At 35.5% G+C, this 19,749-nt stretch overlaps 1 protein-coding gene across 6 annotated transcripts in view; it reads left to right on the forward strand.

The window, feature by feature from the left end:
- NBEA (neurobeachin) overlaps positions 1-19,749 on the forward strand; it is a 783,989-nt gene that overhangs the window by 531,035 nt on the left and 233,205 nt on the right. For all 6 annotated transcript variants that reach the window (XM_072611897.1, XM_072611896.1, XM_072611899.1 and 3 more), the window contains one exon: positions 8,358-8,501. In XM_072611897.1, coding sequence (XP_072467998.1) covers positions 8,358-8,501 — 144 coding nt within the window. The remainder of the gene's footprint in view (positions 1-8,357; positions 8,502-19,749) is intronic.

Here is a 19,749-nt window from a genome sequence, read left to right on the forward strand (position 1 = left end):
GACAGTTAATTGGCATTGAGATGATAATTGAATCCATGGAACTGATGAGCTCACCAAGCAAAATGGTGTGGGGGGAGAAAAGAAGTAGACCCCTGACAGGGCTTTGTGCGATAGCTATAGTTAATGGGAATGACCTAAAGATCCAGTGAAGGACACTGAGAAAAAACAGACAGGAGATCAAGGAGAAGGAGAGGGAAAGAAAAAAATAAGCATTTATTAAGCACCTACATGGTACTAGGCACCATGCTAAGGGCTTTACAAATAACTCATTTAATCCTTATAACAACCCTGCAAGGTAGGTGGTATTTTTCAGTTTAGGAAACTGAGACAGGTTGAGGTTATATGACTTCCCCATGGTCACTCATTAAGTGTCTGAGGCTGGATTTGAATTCAGGTCTTGCTGACTCCATACCCAATTCTCTCTCTATCCACTGTGCCATCTAGCTCCCCCAGAACTGGGAAAGAACAGTGTAACGAAAATCTAAGGAGAAGAAAGTTATCAATAAAAGAGTAATTTAAACTGTTAAAAACTGTGGAGGTTAAAAAAAAATGTGAATTAAGAAAAGGCTGTTAGGGTTGACAATTGAGATCATTGTAATTTCATAAATAACAGTTTCAGTTGAGTGATGGAATCTGAATCCATACTGCAGAGAGATGAAGTGAGGAAAAAGAAAGTGGAAGCATCAATTGTAGACAACCTTCCCGAGAAGTTTAACCATGAAAGAGAAGAGAGACAGGATGGTAGCTAGCAGAGATGGACAGATCTAGTGAGGGTGTTTTGAAGATGGATGGGAAAGGTACAGGGATGTTTGTAGGCAATAGGGAAGCAGCTAGTGAGCAGGGAACAATTGAAAATAAGAGAATAGGGTGGAGACGAATGGGTGGAATAGAATTACTTGTGCATGCAGAGAGGTTTGCCTTAGCAAGGAAAAAAGCCACCTTTTCATGTGACATAGAGGAATGTTTATAAAGTGGCAGAAGGGATCTTAGGTGATATGAGATGAAGAGGAGGGAATAAAACAAAGCTCTTGGCAAATGACCTCAGTTTTCTTCAGTGAAATATGAGACAAGGTTCTCAGATGAGAGGGTGAAGAGGGAGCAGAGTAGCCCTGAGAAGTTTGCAGAGGAATGAAAAGATTCAGAAAAGCTGCTGTGGTAAGTGCAATAGTGAGTCATTTAGGGAGATATAAAAGGATTGTCTTTACCAAATTGAGACCCTACTTGAAATTATGTAACATAAATTTGTTGTAGATCCAAGTCAGTAGTTTTGTGATATTCTCTAACTTTGTTCAAGAGTGTTGAGTAAGGAGAAAGACTTCAGGTCATGGCAGCAATGCAGAAATGGAAGGGCAGGGTAAGACTCATGATAAAATAAGGGGGCAAGGGGACTGAAGAGAAAAAAGCTGTATAGAACTGAACTGGTTCACCAAGGTGACAATATGGAGAAAAGGATAGATTGTAACCAGTGCAAAATCGATGTCTTGGGAAATAACTGAAGAATCAAGGGATTAATGGTCATCATAAGGATAAAAGACAGGTTTGGGGGTTGCAAGGGTGAGTAAGAGATAGAATGAGAATGACAATAGATTGTGATCAGATAAAGGAATTTCAGAGATCATGAACATGAAAGTGGTGCATGTATGGGTAATTGCCCAAGATCAATGGTATGACTATATCTTTGGGTATCTCAGGGGTAGAGGAATAATAGATCATGAAAAATTAGCAAATTGAGGCCTAGGAGGTTGAGGTATATGAGGCAGTATCATTAGCTATCCCTAGTAGGAAGGCAGGAGTTGAGGAAAAGAGAAAGACTGTAAGCCAGGCATTAAACTTATTAGAGAAGGAAGGGGAGTGTCCTTAAGGTTAGTAGATAGGAGACACTAGAATCTTGATTTGGTGATAAATATGAATTGTATGAACTGCAAAGGAATAGAGGATGTTGAGTGATGACATTAGAGGGAAAGCTTGGAGAGCAAGAAGTGATGTATCTCCTCTACCAGTAAATCAGGAATATGAGGAGAGGTTTAATCAGTGCTGGAATTGGTGGCCAGGAAGCTATGTCATCAGGAGGGAGCCAGGTCTCAATGAGTGAAAGAAGATGGAAAGTGCAAGAAAGGGGAATATTTAATATAAAAACTACTTTTTTACCTGAGGAGCATTTCAGAGAACACAGTGGAAGAAATGGAAAAAAGGAAGGCAACACTTTTTAAGCACCCTACTATGTCCCAAGCACTGTACTGATACTTTACAAATACTATCTCATTTAATCCTCATAACAACCTATTATTATTTTACATCGAGGAAACTGAGGCAGACAGGTTAAGTGGTCTGCCCAGGGTCACACAGCTAGTAGGTGTCTGAGGTCAGTATTTACAATCCTTATAATGAGACAGCACAGTTCTTTGAGACTTTACCTCTTCTTGCTTGTAATTTTGACAAATGGGACATTAATTCATAAAAAACCTAGTGATTAAAAAGCCATGCTCTTTGATTTAGATAAAATCATAAAAATGCCCTCAAGCAAGCCAACTGCTGTCTAATTAGGCACCTAGCAATTTATTGTTTTTGTTGTTATTCATTTCTGTAAAGTATGATTCTCCATAACCCTATTTGGGGTTTTCTTGGCAAATATACTGGAGTGGTTGGCCATTTCCTTCTCTAGCTCATTTTACAGATGAGGAAACTGAGGCACACAGGGTTGAGTGATTTGCCCAGAGTCTCACAGTAGTATCTGCAGCTAGATTTAAATTCAAGTCTTCCTTACTCCAGGCTGGTGCTCTATCCACTGTGCCACCTAGCTGCCCTTATGTCTTTAATATCACATTTTACAAAATTTGGAGAGGTTTATCTTTAGCGTGTTAGTTACCAGATCATTTTTTCAGCTACAACAACTCACCAAGACCATCTGCCATGGAACTAAGGGGTTGTGATTTGCATTGGTAAAAGAAATACCCACTTGCAGAGACATGGACCAGGCATAGGAGTTAGTTGTGTGTCTTTGGCTGACTGCCTGGCATTTCAAAGCTACATTTAAATAGTGTCAGAATTCACCTTTGATTGGGGTTCCCCTCTCCTATTCTCTTTTTCTTTCCATTGGTATATATGATCAAAAGTTGACTACTAATTTCTTATACAGAATAGAAGATTAAATGATCTAATATATTTTTACCACATAAGCAGTATCTTTATATGTCAAATAAAATACTTAGGGACATTTTGGGTAAAGTTACTCGTTAGTAAAAACTATCCATATATACTTTAATTTCTTCAGTTACGCACTTGTAGTATGTAGGAATAGCTATATTGTGTTGGTTTGTTGGTTTTTGTTTTTATCAGGGGACCATCTCTAATATACTGCGCATATTCTGCCTTTCAGTTTTCTAAGTCATTTCATTGTTGTTACTGTATTTACTTTAATTGGTTCTCAGTAGAATCTTATGGAAGTGAAAAAAAGGAAGAATACCATTTGGTTTGTGTTGTATAATCATCATCTTAGAAAAAAGAAGAGTTTCAAATAGTTTGAACAACTATGTACTATGAAGAGTACTATGAATTCTAAAGTATGAAGAATGTTGTCACTTATTCTTTAGATGAAGTTTAAAAATGCCAAAAGGGAATTTTATATCAAATATTTTTGCATTATATATCCTGTTTTATTGATGTTTATTATAATTAGAGAAGCCTCAGATACTTTGAAATTTTCTTAGAAAAACAAAAATATATAGCCTCTGACTGATCCAGCTTTAAATATAATTTCCATTTTCAAATCCAAGAAAAGATCTAGTTGGTGATACTTGCTTGTTAATTTATTGACGAATGGATAGAAAGACCAAGAAGTATACTTCAGTACAATACATCTTCTGAAGATAGATGATCACAAATAAATTTTCATCCCAACCCAGTTTTTGATTTGTGGTATTATGTCAATTCTTTGTAAGGACAGCGTTTACAATCCTTATAATGAGACAGCACAGCCCTTTGAGATTTTACCTCTTCTTGCCTGTAATATTGATAAATGGAACATTAATTCATAAAAAATCTAGTGATTAAAAAGCCATACTCCTTGATTTAGATAAATGTATGGTAGGAGATGACAAAACCAAGCAGTTTGACTCCCAGCTAAGTAATATATTTAACAAACCAACAGAAGAAGTGAAATCATAGTTAAGTTTTTTCACTAACCTAGAAAATTAGCAAGGCATTTAGCTTCCCATAAAAATATTGCTTTATTCACAGTTCAGAAGGGATTCATGCAGATGACTAAGTACAAAGTCAAGAAATTGCCCCTACTCAGAGACTGAATCATAAGAATAAGATGTTACATGAAACTTTTTACCGTGGGCAAATATACCTGTATCCATTAGAACCTACAGGAAATGTTTCTTATCCTGTATTCTGCCCCATTAGTTAAAACTACTAAGTAGGAGGCTGATCCATTGTGAAATTAATGCCAGTGTATTCAGAACTGAATGGACGAGAAGACTCAAAGAGTAATAGTTAATGGTTTAATGTAGAGTGGCAGGAGATGTCCAATGGAGTATTCCAAGGACCTATACTTAGCTCTAGGTTAGCATTTGACTTAGATAAGGGCATAAATGGCATTTTCATCAAATTTTCGGAGGAATACCTAACACTGGATGGCAGAGTCAGGATTTAGGGCATAGATTTCCAAAGTGGGTGATACTGCCCCCTGGGGGGGCACTGGAACAATGAAGAACAGTAGCCTGGGGTGCAGTTGGGGGGCATTGAATTAAAATAAGGGGACAACAAAAGTATAAGTAAAGAAGAGAAGAAAATTCTGAGAAACTGTACATTTCATCTGTGTAACAGAGTTAACATCATAGTGATTATATTACTTTCCAATAAACATACAAATTATAACCGACCAGTGGTCACTGACAGATCTTAACAAGCAAGTGTTGGCAGGCAAGCATGTCACATGTTTTCAGGAAGTCCAGCATGCATTAGCATGTGTGTAATGACTTGTTTACAATATGATACTATATGATTACATGACAAAATACTGCATCATCAAAATTTCAATGAAGGAAAAACCCCACAAATTCACAATAAATTATTAAACTTAAGATACGTCTTTTCTAAAAAATTGTTGTGAAATGATGGAATTTTTTTAACTGTTAAAGGGTTTTTAAAAAGTAGATTCCAGGGCGGGCACTGAATAGATTTTTTTAAAAAGGGGGCTAGTAGGCAAATAAATTTGGGGACCCCTGATCTGGAGTATTGGAAAGAGTCAGATAAGATGATTCCATAGAGATCAGTGTAAAGCAATACACTTGAATACAAAAAAAGCCAACTTAACAAGTATAACATGAAAAAGGCAGCAGGTATTTTGAAAAAAGGTTTTTGAATTTTAGTGGACTACAAATTCAAAATGCATCAGAAATGTGACATGGCAGCCAAAAACAAAGCTAATGTGATCTTGGACCTCATTAAGAGAGGTATAAGTTCTAGGAAGAGGGAAGTAAATTGTCTCCACCCCCATTTCCCCTTCAACACACACACACACAAACACACACACACTTTTGTTAGACCTTATCTAGAATACTATATTCAGTTCTGTGCACCACCATTTTAAAAAGATATTGTAAGATTAAGAATGTCCAGAAAAAGGCTACTAGGATGGTGAAGAGGCTGAGTCTGTGATAGATGTGGATCGCTTAAAGTATCCAGGTGTATTTAGCTTACAGAAATGACGTAGGGGGTACATGCTATCTTGTGAGAGACGGTACATTAGGCTTCTCTTTGGCCCTGCCTGGGTTAAAACCTTGAGTAATAGATACAAACTGCAAAGATTTAAGCTTGATACCAGGAAAAAAACATTAACAATTAGAGCTGTACCAAAGCAAAATGCACTAAGAGTTCTTGGTGGGAGGTCTTCAAACAAATGTGTCGCCCATTTATAGGAAATGTTATAATAATTAATTTTGTGCATTTGTTGGACTACGTGAGCACTGAGGTACTTTTCCAAATTTTTAATTCTGTTGTTCAGATATTCCAGATTTCAGTCTCCTTTGTCATGTTTTATTTGTCCTTGGGTCCTTGTCATTTTATTTTAAAACGGAAGAAAAAGTAATTTTTAAAAAATCTGTATTTATTTCGTTAACTGAAAAACTGGTCTAAACAGTTTCACTATGAAGTAATACTTATGAGTCTTATGATAATACTTATGAGTCTTTTTCTCTGAGTAGAGGATAAGCTCTTAAATTATTTCATGAAACTCATAATGACATACTTATCAGTAAGAAAGCTGAGGTGAGCCTGTTAGAAAAAGTTAAATATATCAGTGTCAATACTTAAAAATTATTAAATAGGTAAAATTTGTCTTTGTCACCCCTGGTTTTTCCCTGCTGTCCCTCCTTTGAGGTTTTTAGTAACTTCCTAATGATAATTGACATTTATTTGGCAATTTCTTTGCCAACAGTTTTGCATATATAATCTAATTTAAGTCTTGTGGCAAATTTGTCAAATTAGAACCACATTTATTTCCATCCTCATTTTCCAGATGAAGAAACTGAGGCTCACAAAAGTTAAATGACTTGCCTAGAGCCACACAGCTAGTAAATGGTAGAAGTGTTCCTGATCTCAAGTCTAAGTACAGTGGTTCTTTCTACTAAACTCTCCCACTGTCTCTTTGTATTTCCTTCATCCATATGAAAACTTGTTCTCAGGAAAGGGCATAACATATAGTTATTCACCAAATATGTAAATGATGGATGAAATTTAATGAGTTAACTTTCCTAGAGTTATTTGCTTCTTAAAAGGAAACTATTCATTTAAAAGAATATATTTCCACTTTTTAGAATTTAAAATCTTGATAGTTTGGGCAGGTATTTTTGTACATATGCGTTGTAAAATCATACCTCATCGAGAAGCTACTACTCCCAAGGCAAACCTTATTCTATTTTATTTCATTTTCTTAAACTTTATCAGGATTGTCCACCTTTAAATACTTCTTAGACCAGCAACATTTTGACAATGTACACTTCAACACTTTGGTCATTTCACTGATGCGATTATTCCTTGCCCTGTTGCAGATCGCAGTCCTACTGTGCCTTATAAATGTTCTTTGTTAATCATTGTGGCCTGTAATAATATAACCCCTTTAAAGTGTATGTAAAGTGCCTTTTACATACATACCCTTTGAGATAGGTAATATATTTATCCCCATTTAACAAATGAGTAAACTGAGTCTTATAAAAGTTAAGTTAATCATTCATGGTTATTCACATAGTAAATGTCTGAGGCAGGATTTGAACCCAGATATTCCTTGCTTCAAATTTAGCACTTGAACTCCTTCACCATGCACCCCTCGTGTGTGTGTGTGTGTGTATGTGTTCATGTATACACTCACACGTACACATATCTTAACAAGTAGCCAATGTTCTGATGATAAACCTTACCAAACTTCAGTTAACACATTCTCAGATTAACTGAACTATATTGAAGCCTTTTCAGCTTGTTATGGGACCTACCAAAAGTTCACATTAAATTAACATATTCTTCAAGAACTCTGTGCCATGATGAACCACCATAATAGGTAGGACTTAAGTGGAGACATGATAGATAGATAGACAGACGGACAGACAGACAAGATGGATAGAGATAGAAGACAAACAAGACAAATAGGTAAGTGTAAATCAGATTTATGATTTCATTGTTGTATGGTACACCCCTATCTGTGAAGAGTCTGACACAGTGGAAATAACTGAACAATAACACACCCCTATCCACACCTATATCCCATGAGGAACTCCCTCTGTCAATACAGATGGCATCTGCTTTTCAATTAGTACTCTTAGAGATTTGCTTGTGACATTAAAAAGTTGAGTGATTTGCCCAATGTCACAGCTAGTAGGTGTAAGAGGTACATATATTCACACATATATAAATAATTGAAATATACATGAGGGATCTGTGATTTCCCTACAGTTTCATCCCAGTATTAGAATTCCTCCACCATGCAGATTGCAACCCAATCTATCTGTCACTTAACAGAAAAGTTCTGAAGAATGTACCTATGATATGTAAATGTTAAATTACTTGTCCAGGATCAGAGAGCTAGTAAGTATCAGATATAGGATTTGAACCCAGGTCTTCCTAAATACAAACTCAGCACTTTATCTACTTAATTACCTTGTCTCTAATTATCGATTAAAAAGTAGACAAATTATTACCATAACTGATATTTTACAATTAATTGTAAAGTAATGAAAAACAATTTATAGAATCTTTCTTTAATATGCCATTATTATAAGAACGAACTTTCTAATATTTATTCACTTTTTAAAAAATCCTGAAATTGGATGACCTAAATTATAATATTTTTTTGTTTTCAGGCACTGAAGAAGATGTACTCAAGTCAAAGAAAACATTCAGAAGTCAAGCTGTGGTGAACCAAAATGCAGAAACAGAGCTCATGCTAGAAGGAGATGATGATGCAGTCAGTTTACTACAGGAAAAAGAAATTGACAACCTTGCAGGTAACATTTTAATATTTGTCATGCATATATAAAGGATAAGGCTCTCTATTTGTCTCTGAGTGTACATATACAGATATCTATACACACACACACACACGTTTGTGTGTACATAGAAAAACTATGACATAACTACATACTGCATTTCCAACTCTTATCATGGGAATGAAAAATGTATGCTAGTGACTCAGTATGTTACATTCCTAGTATATCTACAATCATATGGAATAAGTTCTGCCTTCTTAGTAGAAAACTCCTATTGCAAATTATGCATATATGTCCACCAATCCCTATAATGTATTCGGTTTACATTTTAATTGATGCCTTGAACATCATGCTGTTCCAGGCCACAGGAACTTTCATTCCATTCCCTTCTCATTGCCATTCTTGAGATTTTTCTTGTTCCTTAACTGCTGTCAATGCTTCTGCTACCTGAGACTGAAGAATGTAGCTGTTGGCTCTTTCTGCCCAGGTCCACTCCTGCTGTTTCCCCCGAGCTCCCATTGCTGGTTCCTGGTCTAACTAGCAGCACTTTTAGCCTTGTCTCATACCTCCCTTCAACCACCATTCCCCATTCTACTCTTCATCCTTTATAACTATAACTTCATTCTCTTACCTGAATTTTAGGTACCTATATATGCTCCTTATTATTTATTTATACCTTTTTGTCTTCCAAGTAGGTCAAAGGCCAAAATGAAAAGCTAAGGGAAACATTTTTGCCTGCTGCTTTTCTGTAGTACTAGCAAGTTACAACTGAAAAATCACAAAAGAGTTTTGTGGTTTTCTCAAAAGCATAGATTGTATACAGGAAGCTAATTTGTGTTTTATTCTATATCAGGAATGCTATATCTTAATATAACATTGCATTTTAATATAATTTATTTCCATTGTAATCCTATATATTATATATATATATGCATTTAAAATATGATTTAAGAAGGGATCTTTGCCAAAGGAATCTAACACAAAAATGTTTAAGAACTGTCCTACAGTAAGCCCAGGAGTTGCATAACCCTAACCAGTACTGTTTGATCACTGTTGAAAGAGAAGCAGATAGGCCCATCTCAAAAAAAATAAAATAAAATTATAAAGAACCCTCCTAGTATGGAGGCACAGACCTTAAGTTTTCTGTCCTAAAATCCTGCCCAACAACCCTCCATCTTTTACTTTTAATTGTCTTCATCTTCACTCTTTGATCTCCCTATTGCCACCTGAGAGGAAGAGTGTTTTTCATTTTCATCTTCATGTCCCCCACACTTCACAGTATTTTGCTTATAATAGGTATTGAATAAATGTTTATTTCATTGGAGAAATCCTTCGTTTACTTTAGGCAGAGGTGGTCAAAATACTTCTATAACATAAAGTACTTTTATTTCTTGAAATCTGAGTTGAAACTCATAATTTATTTTCCTTCATTTAGTATATACTTATTGTGTTTTATATGTGCTAGGCATGTTCTGTGATAAAAACTCATAGGAATATTGATATGTGTGGTGGATGGTAGATAAAATGCCAGGTGGCAATTACAATATCTTATCAAAACTGATTCGTTTTCCAGCACCTTACCTAGTAGGAACTCAGTGTTTGTTAAATTGAATTAAGTTTGCTTTAGACCTCAGTACCAGACATTGGTTCTGTAGAGAAATTCTAATGAAAATTTGAAGAGAAATTATTTATTTTAAATTACCTTAGGAATGAAAGATGATGACAAGGAAAAGTGCTGTCTTTGTGACATGTTTTAATGGGTGAAAGATAACTAAACTTTAGAGACATAACACACAATTCATCATTACTTCACTGATCTCAGATCGACTACTGATTTTTACCTGCTCATTATTGAAAGGAATTATTAATGGAAAAGGATACAAGAGAGAATTTGTAATAAGATCAAAGGAAAGAGAATATATATATTCCTGACCTTGTTGAGTCATACAGTCCATGTTTGGCAGTAGCCTAAAGGCTAAAATATACAACATTCTTTACATGTATGACTTTTGACAGATTTGACAGTACTTATATTTTGTTTTCAATTATTCTGAGTCTTGGCATGTTTTCCTTGAGTGGTAACCAGAGCTGTGCAAAGTATTTTAGGTTTAGATTCACTATAATTTTGCACAGGATAAGATTATAGATTTGTTTGTTTGTTTGTTTCTTTTATTTTAGCTAATGGTGCCTAGTATTACTGGGGCCGAGAAGGTGGGGAGAGAGGCAGTTGCTGAGGCGGGGAGGCCTTTCCTGGTTGTAAAAGTAAATTACACTAATTCCTTCATGGAAAAGTTCACAATCACTCCAGGCTCCCTTTCCTGGATTATAATGAAAACTTCAGTGCTCATTTTATAAGCAGAATTCCTGTTTTTCTTTTTTCTAATGGGAAAAGGTCCGCCTTCTACCTTACTGCCTATTCAAGTTCTGTGAGACCTTATAGATTTTCTTTATTAGCTAAGCATTTTGCTTTACAAAATGATTTAGTGTTTGTTTGTTCTCTGCTTGCTTTTTTATAAGTGTGGTCGACTCCAAAGATTCTGTGTTGGATCTTCTCTCTTCTTTCTCTTGGTAATCTCATCTAGTTCCATGGGCTCATCTCTCTATAGGTGACTTCTGATAATTCTGTATGTTTAGCCTTTAACTCTTCCCTAAACTCTAGTCCCACATATCTAATTGAGTCATGGCTATCGCTTGAATATCCTCCTGGAACTTCAAACTCAACATGTCTGATATTGTCACCAGTTCCAGAAGCATTCCAGTATTAATATTCATGTGTATTGGAAAGTGTCAGTATTCTTTACTGTTTTCCCCAAATACCATAGTAACTATTTAAAAGGGTTTGGTGTGAAATGTTTTCAGAATCATTTTGAAAGTCAAAGTAAATTATGTTCACTTTTCTTCCTCAGTCCACATTGTTAATTTACCACTGTTTCCCTCTCTCATTTCAAAGAACTTCCTTATGGAAAAGATATTGCCTTTTCTCAAATAGATCCATATGTTTAATGATTTTACACTTTTTTTTTCTAGGCAATAAATAACTGATTTCTGTTAGCACTTTACAATTCACAAAGCTTCTTCCCAGTGACCCTATGAAGCAGTTAGTATATGTATTATTATTCCCATAATATGGATGAGGAAACTGAGCCTTAGAGAGGCTCAGTCAGAGCCAAAATTCCATTTGAGATCTCTGCGTTTTAAGTCCATGGTTTTTTTTACTTTCTTCATAGTATACCACTCTGCCTCAAGTAGCCAGTTAGAAAAACTTCCAGATCAAGAAACATTGTTGTATAGTCTTATTTTAATTTGCTTTTGGTACATTTTTACCTTAGTTACTCGTAAGTTACATTCTGTCTCATTGTAGCTTAAATTGTAATAAACTTTATTGTGTGCAGCCTACCTATTAATCCTATGTATAAGATTGTTAAAATTTTATTAAAATTACAGCTGGCAGAGGAGGGAAATGTTATTAACAGTAAATAGTTTAATAGTACCACAGTGTTTTTAAAACTTAAATTTCCCTTAGGAAACTAGATGTCTCTTTGTCAATTTGTTTCCATTTTTAGAGCAACATGTTAAACTTTACTTCCAAGTATTTGTATTATTTACAGGTGCTTCTGGATAGCTTGTTGTTACTTTCTTGGCCACAAACAGGCTTGGGTGATAATTATATTTTTACAAACACAGTTTCAAAGATTGGATTATTTTTGTCTACATATTACTTATGAGTACTTGGAAGAGACATTTTATTACAAAAGAGAAAAATTTGTACTTATCCTCAAGTATTAGGTGACTATAAAGCTTGAGGGGGAAAGAACTTTTACTATACTATGGAATTATGTTTTGATAAATATTTTTGGCAAGGTTATAAAAGAAATCCAACCCTATGGGATACTATAGGTGTTATCCCCATGTTGCATGTGTTAATAATACCCTTTCTTGTACTAATTTAAATAATACCATTCTTTCCTTTTTTTTTTTTTTTTTTTTAAAGAAAAGCTTTCAGCTTTGTAATTCTTAGAGCCATCTTTGGAGAAATCATCAATATAGTAAAATTCTAGTACACGAAAATCATTTGGACCTTTCCTTTGACGCTATTATAATAGGACTTTATCTATAATACTAAATGTGCATTAATACACAAAGTATTAATATACATACCTTTCAAGGCAAGCCTCATTTCGAATGACATAAGTTATATAATATTATTTAATTCTCATATTTACTGTGTGTTGTCCTTCATTGCCGAAGAAGACCATGCCATCAGAGAAATGATGACATGACTTGCACTTGACTTTGTTTTGAGTGAGGGAGGGCTGTGCAGGTCACCAGCCTCACTTCCCCTCCAGAGTCATCTGAATCCAGTGACCAGATATTCATCAGGATGACTGGAGGTGACCCAAGATGAGGCAATTGGGGTTAAGTGACTTGCCCAAGGTCACACAGCTAGTGAGTGTCAAGTGTCTGAGGTGAGATTTGAACTCAGGTCCTCCTGACTCCTGCACTGGTGTTCTATCCATTGCACCACCTAGCTGCCCACTAACTCTAATATTTACAAGGTGCTTAAAGATAAAAAGCTGAACAGAGATGCCAGGTAACATTGTTAATTTAAAATACCCAAGCCACAGAAAGTATGCTTCAAAAAAAATTGATAAAATACCATTGCTGATATTCCTCTAAGAAGACCTTTAGACTTTTAACTTAGAACAGATTTCCTGGGAAATAGGAGCTCCTCCTGTTCCTTAAGACTTCCTCCTGTACCTACAAGGGAGCCCTTAAATCTCAAGAAGCTTCAGAACAGCTTTAAACATTGATTACTACCTTAAACCATAGTGACAGATTGTGAATTAAGTAGCTAATAGAGATTTGTTAATGAATAGGCATAATTAACTCTTTTTTCTTTTAAATGAAAAAACTAAAGAAAACCAAATATATGTCATAATCACAAAACTCCAGAGAAGTCAGGTTCATAGTTATCCTGTGTCAGAAATTCTAAGCAAATAAGATGCCCTATTAATAACTTTGTAGAGTTGATATTAGGTAGCTAGGTGGCTCAGTGAATAGAACACTGGGCCTGGGGTCAGGAAGACCTAAGTTCAAGTTCAGTTTCAGACACTCAATAGTTGTGTGACCCTGAGCAAGTCACTTAACTTCTGTTTGCCTTAATCAAATGAAAGGGCAAACCTCTTCAGCATCCTGCAAAGAAAACCCCATATAGTGTCACGAAAGGTCGGACAGGACTGAGCAATCTTGTAAATCAACATACAAGTTAGAAGATAATGCATTACAGTGCATAGCATTAGGATCATAGTATAGTGAAGACATAAGAAATATAATGGTATATAATATTCAGGCTTTAAAAGATCATTTTCCTTTGTATGTTAAAAATAAATAGGAAAGTAGATGACTCCTCAATGCTAGTTCTTCCTGTTAAGCTTTAAAAAAAATTTTTGGCAATAGGGGTTAGATAACTTGGCCAGGGTCACACAGCTAGTAAGTGTCTGAGGTTGATTTGTACTCAGGTCCTTCTGACTCTAGAACTGGTGTGCCATCCACTGCACCACCTAGTTCCCCCCTTTTTTGTCTATTAAGCTTTAATAAATTTCATAAGCCTTTTTATAAATAGGTACATAATAGTATGCTGATTTACAAGGTACATTATTTTTATCTCATACCTATTGGTGAATAATTTTAAAATATTTAAATGAAATTTAGTGATTAAATATTAAATTTTTGTTTTGAAGGATAGTTATGTGACTTTATGCTTTGAAAACTGTTCATTTTTTACTTGATATAGGAAATAGACCAAATGAATTACTTAAAATAGATAATTTTGCTCAATAAAGTTGAAAAAATGCTATCAGTTTTTTAAATCAATTATAGTGAAACAGTTTTACTTCCCACATATCATTAATTTTTTTTGAAGTTTTCAAATTATGGTAAAGATACCAGTTCTACATGGTTATAGGATAGCTCTTTAAATATCTTACAATTAATCTGTTTCAATTTTAGCACCCTTCCTTTCCAAGATATTTACTTCAAGAGGCATGTCACGTATGTCATTACTAATGACTGCTGTAGTGAACTGCTACTATAAATGAACGCGAATATATGCTAAACAAGTAGTTATAATAATCATAATACCACATTGTACTTATTTTCATTGCCTTCCATTATCTTTTAAATTTTTTAGTGAGTCACTGAAGCACAATTACTTTTTATGATTTCCTCAACCATCTAAAAATTTCAGTTTGCTAACATTATATTTGTTTGAAACAGGATATTAATTCACAAAAAAAATTTTAAAGATGATTTCAGTCAGAAATGGACATATTTCACTTTTTATTCAGGTTTGGCTTTGAGAGTATTTACAGTATTGGAGAGTATGGTTTGTTTCATAAAATAAAGTGTAATAAGTGAATGATATTCTTCAACTGATCGAAAAATTATGTGTCCCATACATGACATACAGTTCATTTGCATTAGGATGTTTTTTTCTTCCCACATCTGGCAACAATGAGAAGTAATGTTGTAGAATTGCATTTTATCTGAAATCGCCTCATCAAAATTCCAGCTGCAGTTTTTATAGGTCCTTGAAGTGTAACTAAGGTATAGATGTCATTGAAAATTATTATTATAATGATAATCCTTTATTTCTCTATTATCACTTACATCATAATTATACTTAAGGGGTGAAGTGGATCTAGATCACTGGACTTGTAACCAGAAAGACTTGTCTTCATGAGTTCAAATCTGTCCTCAGACACTTGGCTGTGCCCCTGGGCAAGTCACATAACCCTGTTTTTCTCTATTTCTCAACTGTAAAATAAGCAGAAATGACAAACCACTCTAGTACCTTTGCTAAGAAAACCCCAAACTGGGGTCACAAACAGTCTGATATGACTGAAGTAGCTCAATAACAACAACTTTAATGAGTCTATGATGTCATCATGTGATAAATATTTTCTCCATCTTTGCAATTCATAACCTACTCATACCTCACATTCTGTCCCAAGTTCATCTACATTCTCTTTTAGACCTTATGTAGAGATTCTACTCAATGTACTGGAGGTCTTATTCTCTGGATTCTTTATATTAGGTGATAACCAGTATAGCACTTGGGCTTTCTGTCTTTTCGCCCCTTACAGTTACCATGTAACTATCCGATTTTCTATGGATTTTATCTCCATAACTTCTCCCTCTTTCTCCTTATATTTCTGCCACCCTGGTGCAGCCCATCATCACCTCATGGTTGGACTATTATTACAATAGCTTTCTGACTGGTCTCCCTGCCACAAGTCTTTCTCTGCTCCATTGCATGCTTCTCAGCAGATCTTCCTAAAGTACAGATCTGACCATGTCACTCACTACTTAATAAATTCCAGTGGCTCTCTTTCACAGCCAGAATCAAAAATAAAATTATCTTTGGCATTCAAAACCCTTTATAACCTGACTCCTTCTTACCTTTACAGCATCCTTTCACCTTATACCCCCATAATACTATGCAGGCACTCCCATGATATTGTCTCCCATCTCCCAATTTTCAGCATTTTCCCTATTCTTCCCCATGGCATGGAATTCTCTCCTTATCTGCCTCCTGGCTTCCTTCAAATCTCAACTAAAATCCCTGTAGAAAGATTTCTACAGGAAGTCTTTCTTGATCTCTCTTATTTCTAGTGCCTTCTCTGTTGATTATGCCTAGTTTGTATAGCTTGTTTGTAAATAGTTATTTGCATGTTGTTTCTGAAGCCATAGTAAACAGAGGGATAGATAAGACATAAATTCTGAAGATATAAAGGGAAACAATTCCAATAAAGAGGAAAAATTGAATTTATCTGAAGGCTGATAAGGATTCACAGGAAATTCACTGACCACCTTAGACTTTTAAAAAATGTCAAAATCAGGAATCAGGGTAAGGTAGCAGGATAATTATAAGAGGATAGCAGCATCATGTAAGAACAGTTTCAAGAATGTGGAAGTTCAAAATAAACTGAGGCTAGCAGAGCCGTGTTGGCATTGAGAGAAAAGAGAAGATGCTAGGTGATGGGTCCTTTGCTTTTAGAATAGAGGATCATCACTGGAGAGTGCAGAGCTGCTCAGTTCTTTTGTTTGTTTGTTTATTTGTTTCTGCTTTTCCTGCAAATGAGCATGATCTTTTACTCAGGAAATGACAGAATAAAAATAACAAATAAGGAGTTAATGTCCAAGACATGAAATCAGGCTAGAGAGATTAAGCCTAGGGGTGGGGGGGGGGGGGAAGCAGGTTAGTTATCTTCCAATATTTGAAGGATTAACTTGTAAAGGAGGGATGAAACTTGTTTTATTTGACCTCAGAGGATAGAACCAGGAGCAATGGAATGAAGTTGCAAAAAGTCTAGCATAGGCTTGATGTCAAGAAGATATTCTAGTAATTAGAACACTCCAAAAGTGCAGTGAGCTACTTCAAGAAGTGATAGATTCCCCCTTCTTGGATTCTTTTAAATCAAACCTTTTCTTCCTTTCTCAGACCTCCTATGGCTCCTCTTCCCCACACCCTATAGCTGATGTCCTTGATTCATTTGGTTAAAAAAAAATTAAGGCGATTTGCCAAGAACTTTCTCTTCCACCTGCATCCTCATCTCACATGATTCAGTTGCCTTCTCTTTCATTTCTGTCTTACATGAAGAAGTGTCTTTTTTCCTTGCCAAGCCTAACCCTCTACATGCATTAGTGATCTCATTCCATTCTGTCTTCTCTAGCAGATTTCCCCCTCTATCATCCCTACTATTTCATGAAACTTCAATGTCTCCCTTCCTACAAGCTGCTTCCCTAATGCCTACAAATATGCCCATGTCTCCCCCCAAACTCAGAAATTTTTCTATTACCCATCCATTCCTCATACCTATCATCCTGTGTCTTCTCCCTTTAGTTCCTAAACTGTTTGAGGATGTCTGCAATAGGTACCTTCACTTACTTAACCTTCTCTCTCTCTCCCTCTCTCTCTCTCTCTCTCTCTCTCTCTCTCTCTCTCTCTCACACACACACTCACATACACTCTAACTCTCTAGTTTCCAGCCTTATCATTCAACCAAAGTTGCTCTTTCTAAAAGTACTAATGATCTCTTAATTACCAAATCTAATGTTTTTTTCCTATTTCTCATACTTCTTTACCTCTCTACAATTTTTGACACTGTCAACCATCCTTTTCTCTTTGATTCTCTCTTCTAAGTTTTCATAATACTGTTCTTTCCTAGTTTTTTGACTACTTGTTTTCAGTCTCCTTTCCTAGATCTTAATCCAGGTTGCTCATCTGCTTACCCTGGTAGGTCTCCCAAGTCTCTGTCCTAGACCCTCTTCTCTTCTTCCTTGATGCTATTTCACTTAATAATCTTATCAGCTGCCATGGATTTAATTATCATCTATATAAAATGATTTTCAGACCTGTTTGTTCAGCCCTAATCTCTGTCCCGATCTCTAGTCTTTTAATCTCTATACAGTGGACACTTCAAACTGAATGTCTCAGCAATTTTAGAATCAGCATGTCCAAAACTGAACTCATTATCCTTCACCCAATACTCTCCCTTTTTCCAAACTTCCCTATTCCTGTCCAAAGTATCATCATCCTTCCACTTACCCTAGTTCCCAGTGTAGTTATCATCCTGGATTCATCACTCTCTCACCACCTCCCATGTCAAAACCATTTCCATGTCCTGTTTCTACCTTCACAAAATCTCAGGTATATAACTGTTTTTCTACTCTGACACTGCCATCACTCCAGGCCCTCATCTCCTCACAGCTAAGTTATTACAATAGCCTGTTGATTGACATCTCTGCTTCAAGTTTCTCCCCCCAACCTTCAGAACTTTCCTTCAGCCTTCAAATACTTCTTCCTAAAATGTAGGTCTGACCATGTCAGTCTTCCCCTCCCCATCCAGTGGCTTCCTGTTACCTAAAGGATCAAATATAAATCAAATACAAAGCCTATCACATAATCCTTTCATACGTTTCTGGTCTACTTCTACCTTACTCTTCTCCCATTTATTTTGTAATCCAATGACACTGGCCTCTTTGAATGTGATACTCCTATCTCCCAACCCAACATTTTCACTGGCTAATCCCCCATGCTTAGAAGTCTTTCCCTCTGCATCTTCACTTCCTGGCTTCCTTGAAGTCTCAGTTAAAGTTCTATTTTCTGTAAGAAGCCTTTTCTGGTTCTCCTTTAGTTCTTTTTCTCTGAGATTACCTCAATTTATTTTGTATGTATTTTGCTTTTTTTTAGTTGTTTACATGTTATCTCCACCTTTGGACTGTGAGCTTGAGAGCAGGAGGTGTTTTTATGAGTTTTCTTTTTTGCTTTTATGTATATCCCCATCACTTAGCACAGTGCCTCAAAAATAGTAGGTACTTAATATATGTTTGTTATTGTTGTTAAGGCAAAATGACCTGGACTGGTACATTAGAGTGCAATTTGCTTTTATGCATGGGTTGAAATAGATATGAAAAACTCATGACCTGTTCTTTAATCATATCATGGAGCAGGGTGTATCATTCTCTCTTCCCAGGATCCTCTCCTCTCTCTCTTCCTTTTGAAATCCTACCCATACTGCAAGACCCATCTCAAATGCTATTTCCTCCATGAAGTTTACTTTGATTATTCCTGAAAAAAAAAAAATGTGATCTATCTCTTCCCTGAACTTGTATAGAGCCTTGGTTGTACCAGAGTTGTTATCTTCTAGTTTTATTATTTGTATGCCTGTATTATCTCCCATACTGGATTATAAGTTTTTTGATAGCAGCACGATGCCTTATGTTTATTTTTGTCACTAAGGTACCCAACTTAACACCTTACTAAATAGACTTTGGAAAAAAAATTTTATTAATTAATGAATTTACATTAAAAAAAACTGGATACTTGAGACAATTATCCTATGAATTCAGGCAAAGAAAACCACCACTGTTGAAAGAAGATATTATTCTTTTGGCCTGTATTATCCAGGTTAACTGTTAATATCAATTTAATTATATAATTGCCCAATTCTCAACTTAACTTTTGACTGTGAAAAATGTTCTAAAAGTCAAGAACCTTATTTCCTTCCATACTATTCTAATAATTTACTCAAGGTGCCACAATAAATCATTCAACCTTTTGTTTTGGGGGGTTCTTGTTTTCAAAGATGGTATATTGCTGTTATTGGTAATAATATTTAAAAAATAAATATACTTACTATCTCATGATGAAAGATGCTGCCCATCTCCAGAGAGAGAGGTAATGGACTCAAGAATGAAGAAT

This window comes from Notamacropus eugenii, chromosome 5, assembly GCF_028372415.1.
Source record: "Notamacropus eugenii isolate mMacEug1 chromosome 5, mMacEug1.pri_v2, whole genome shotgun sequence".
Lineage (NCBI taxonomy): Eukaryota > Metazoa > Chordata > Mammalia > Diprotodontia > Macropodidae > Notamacropus > Notamacropus eugenii.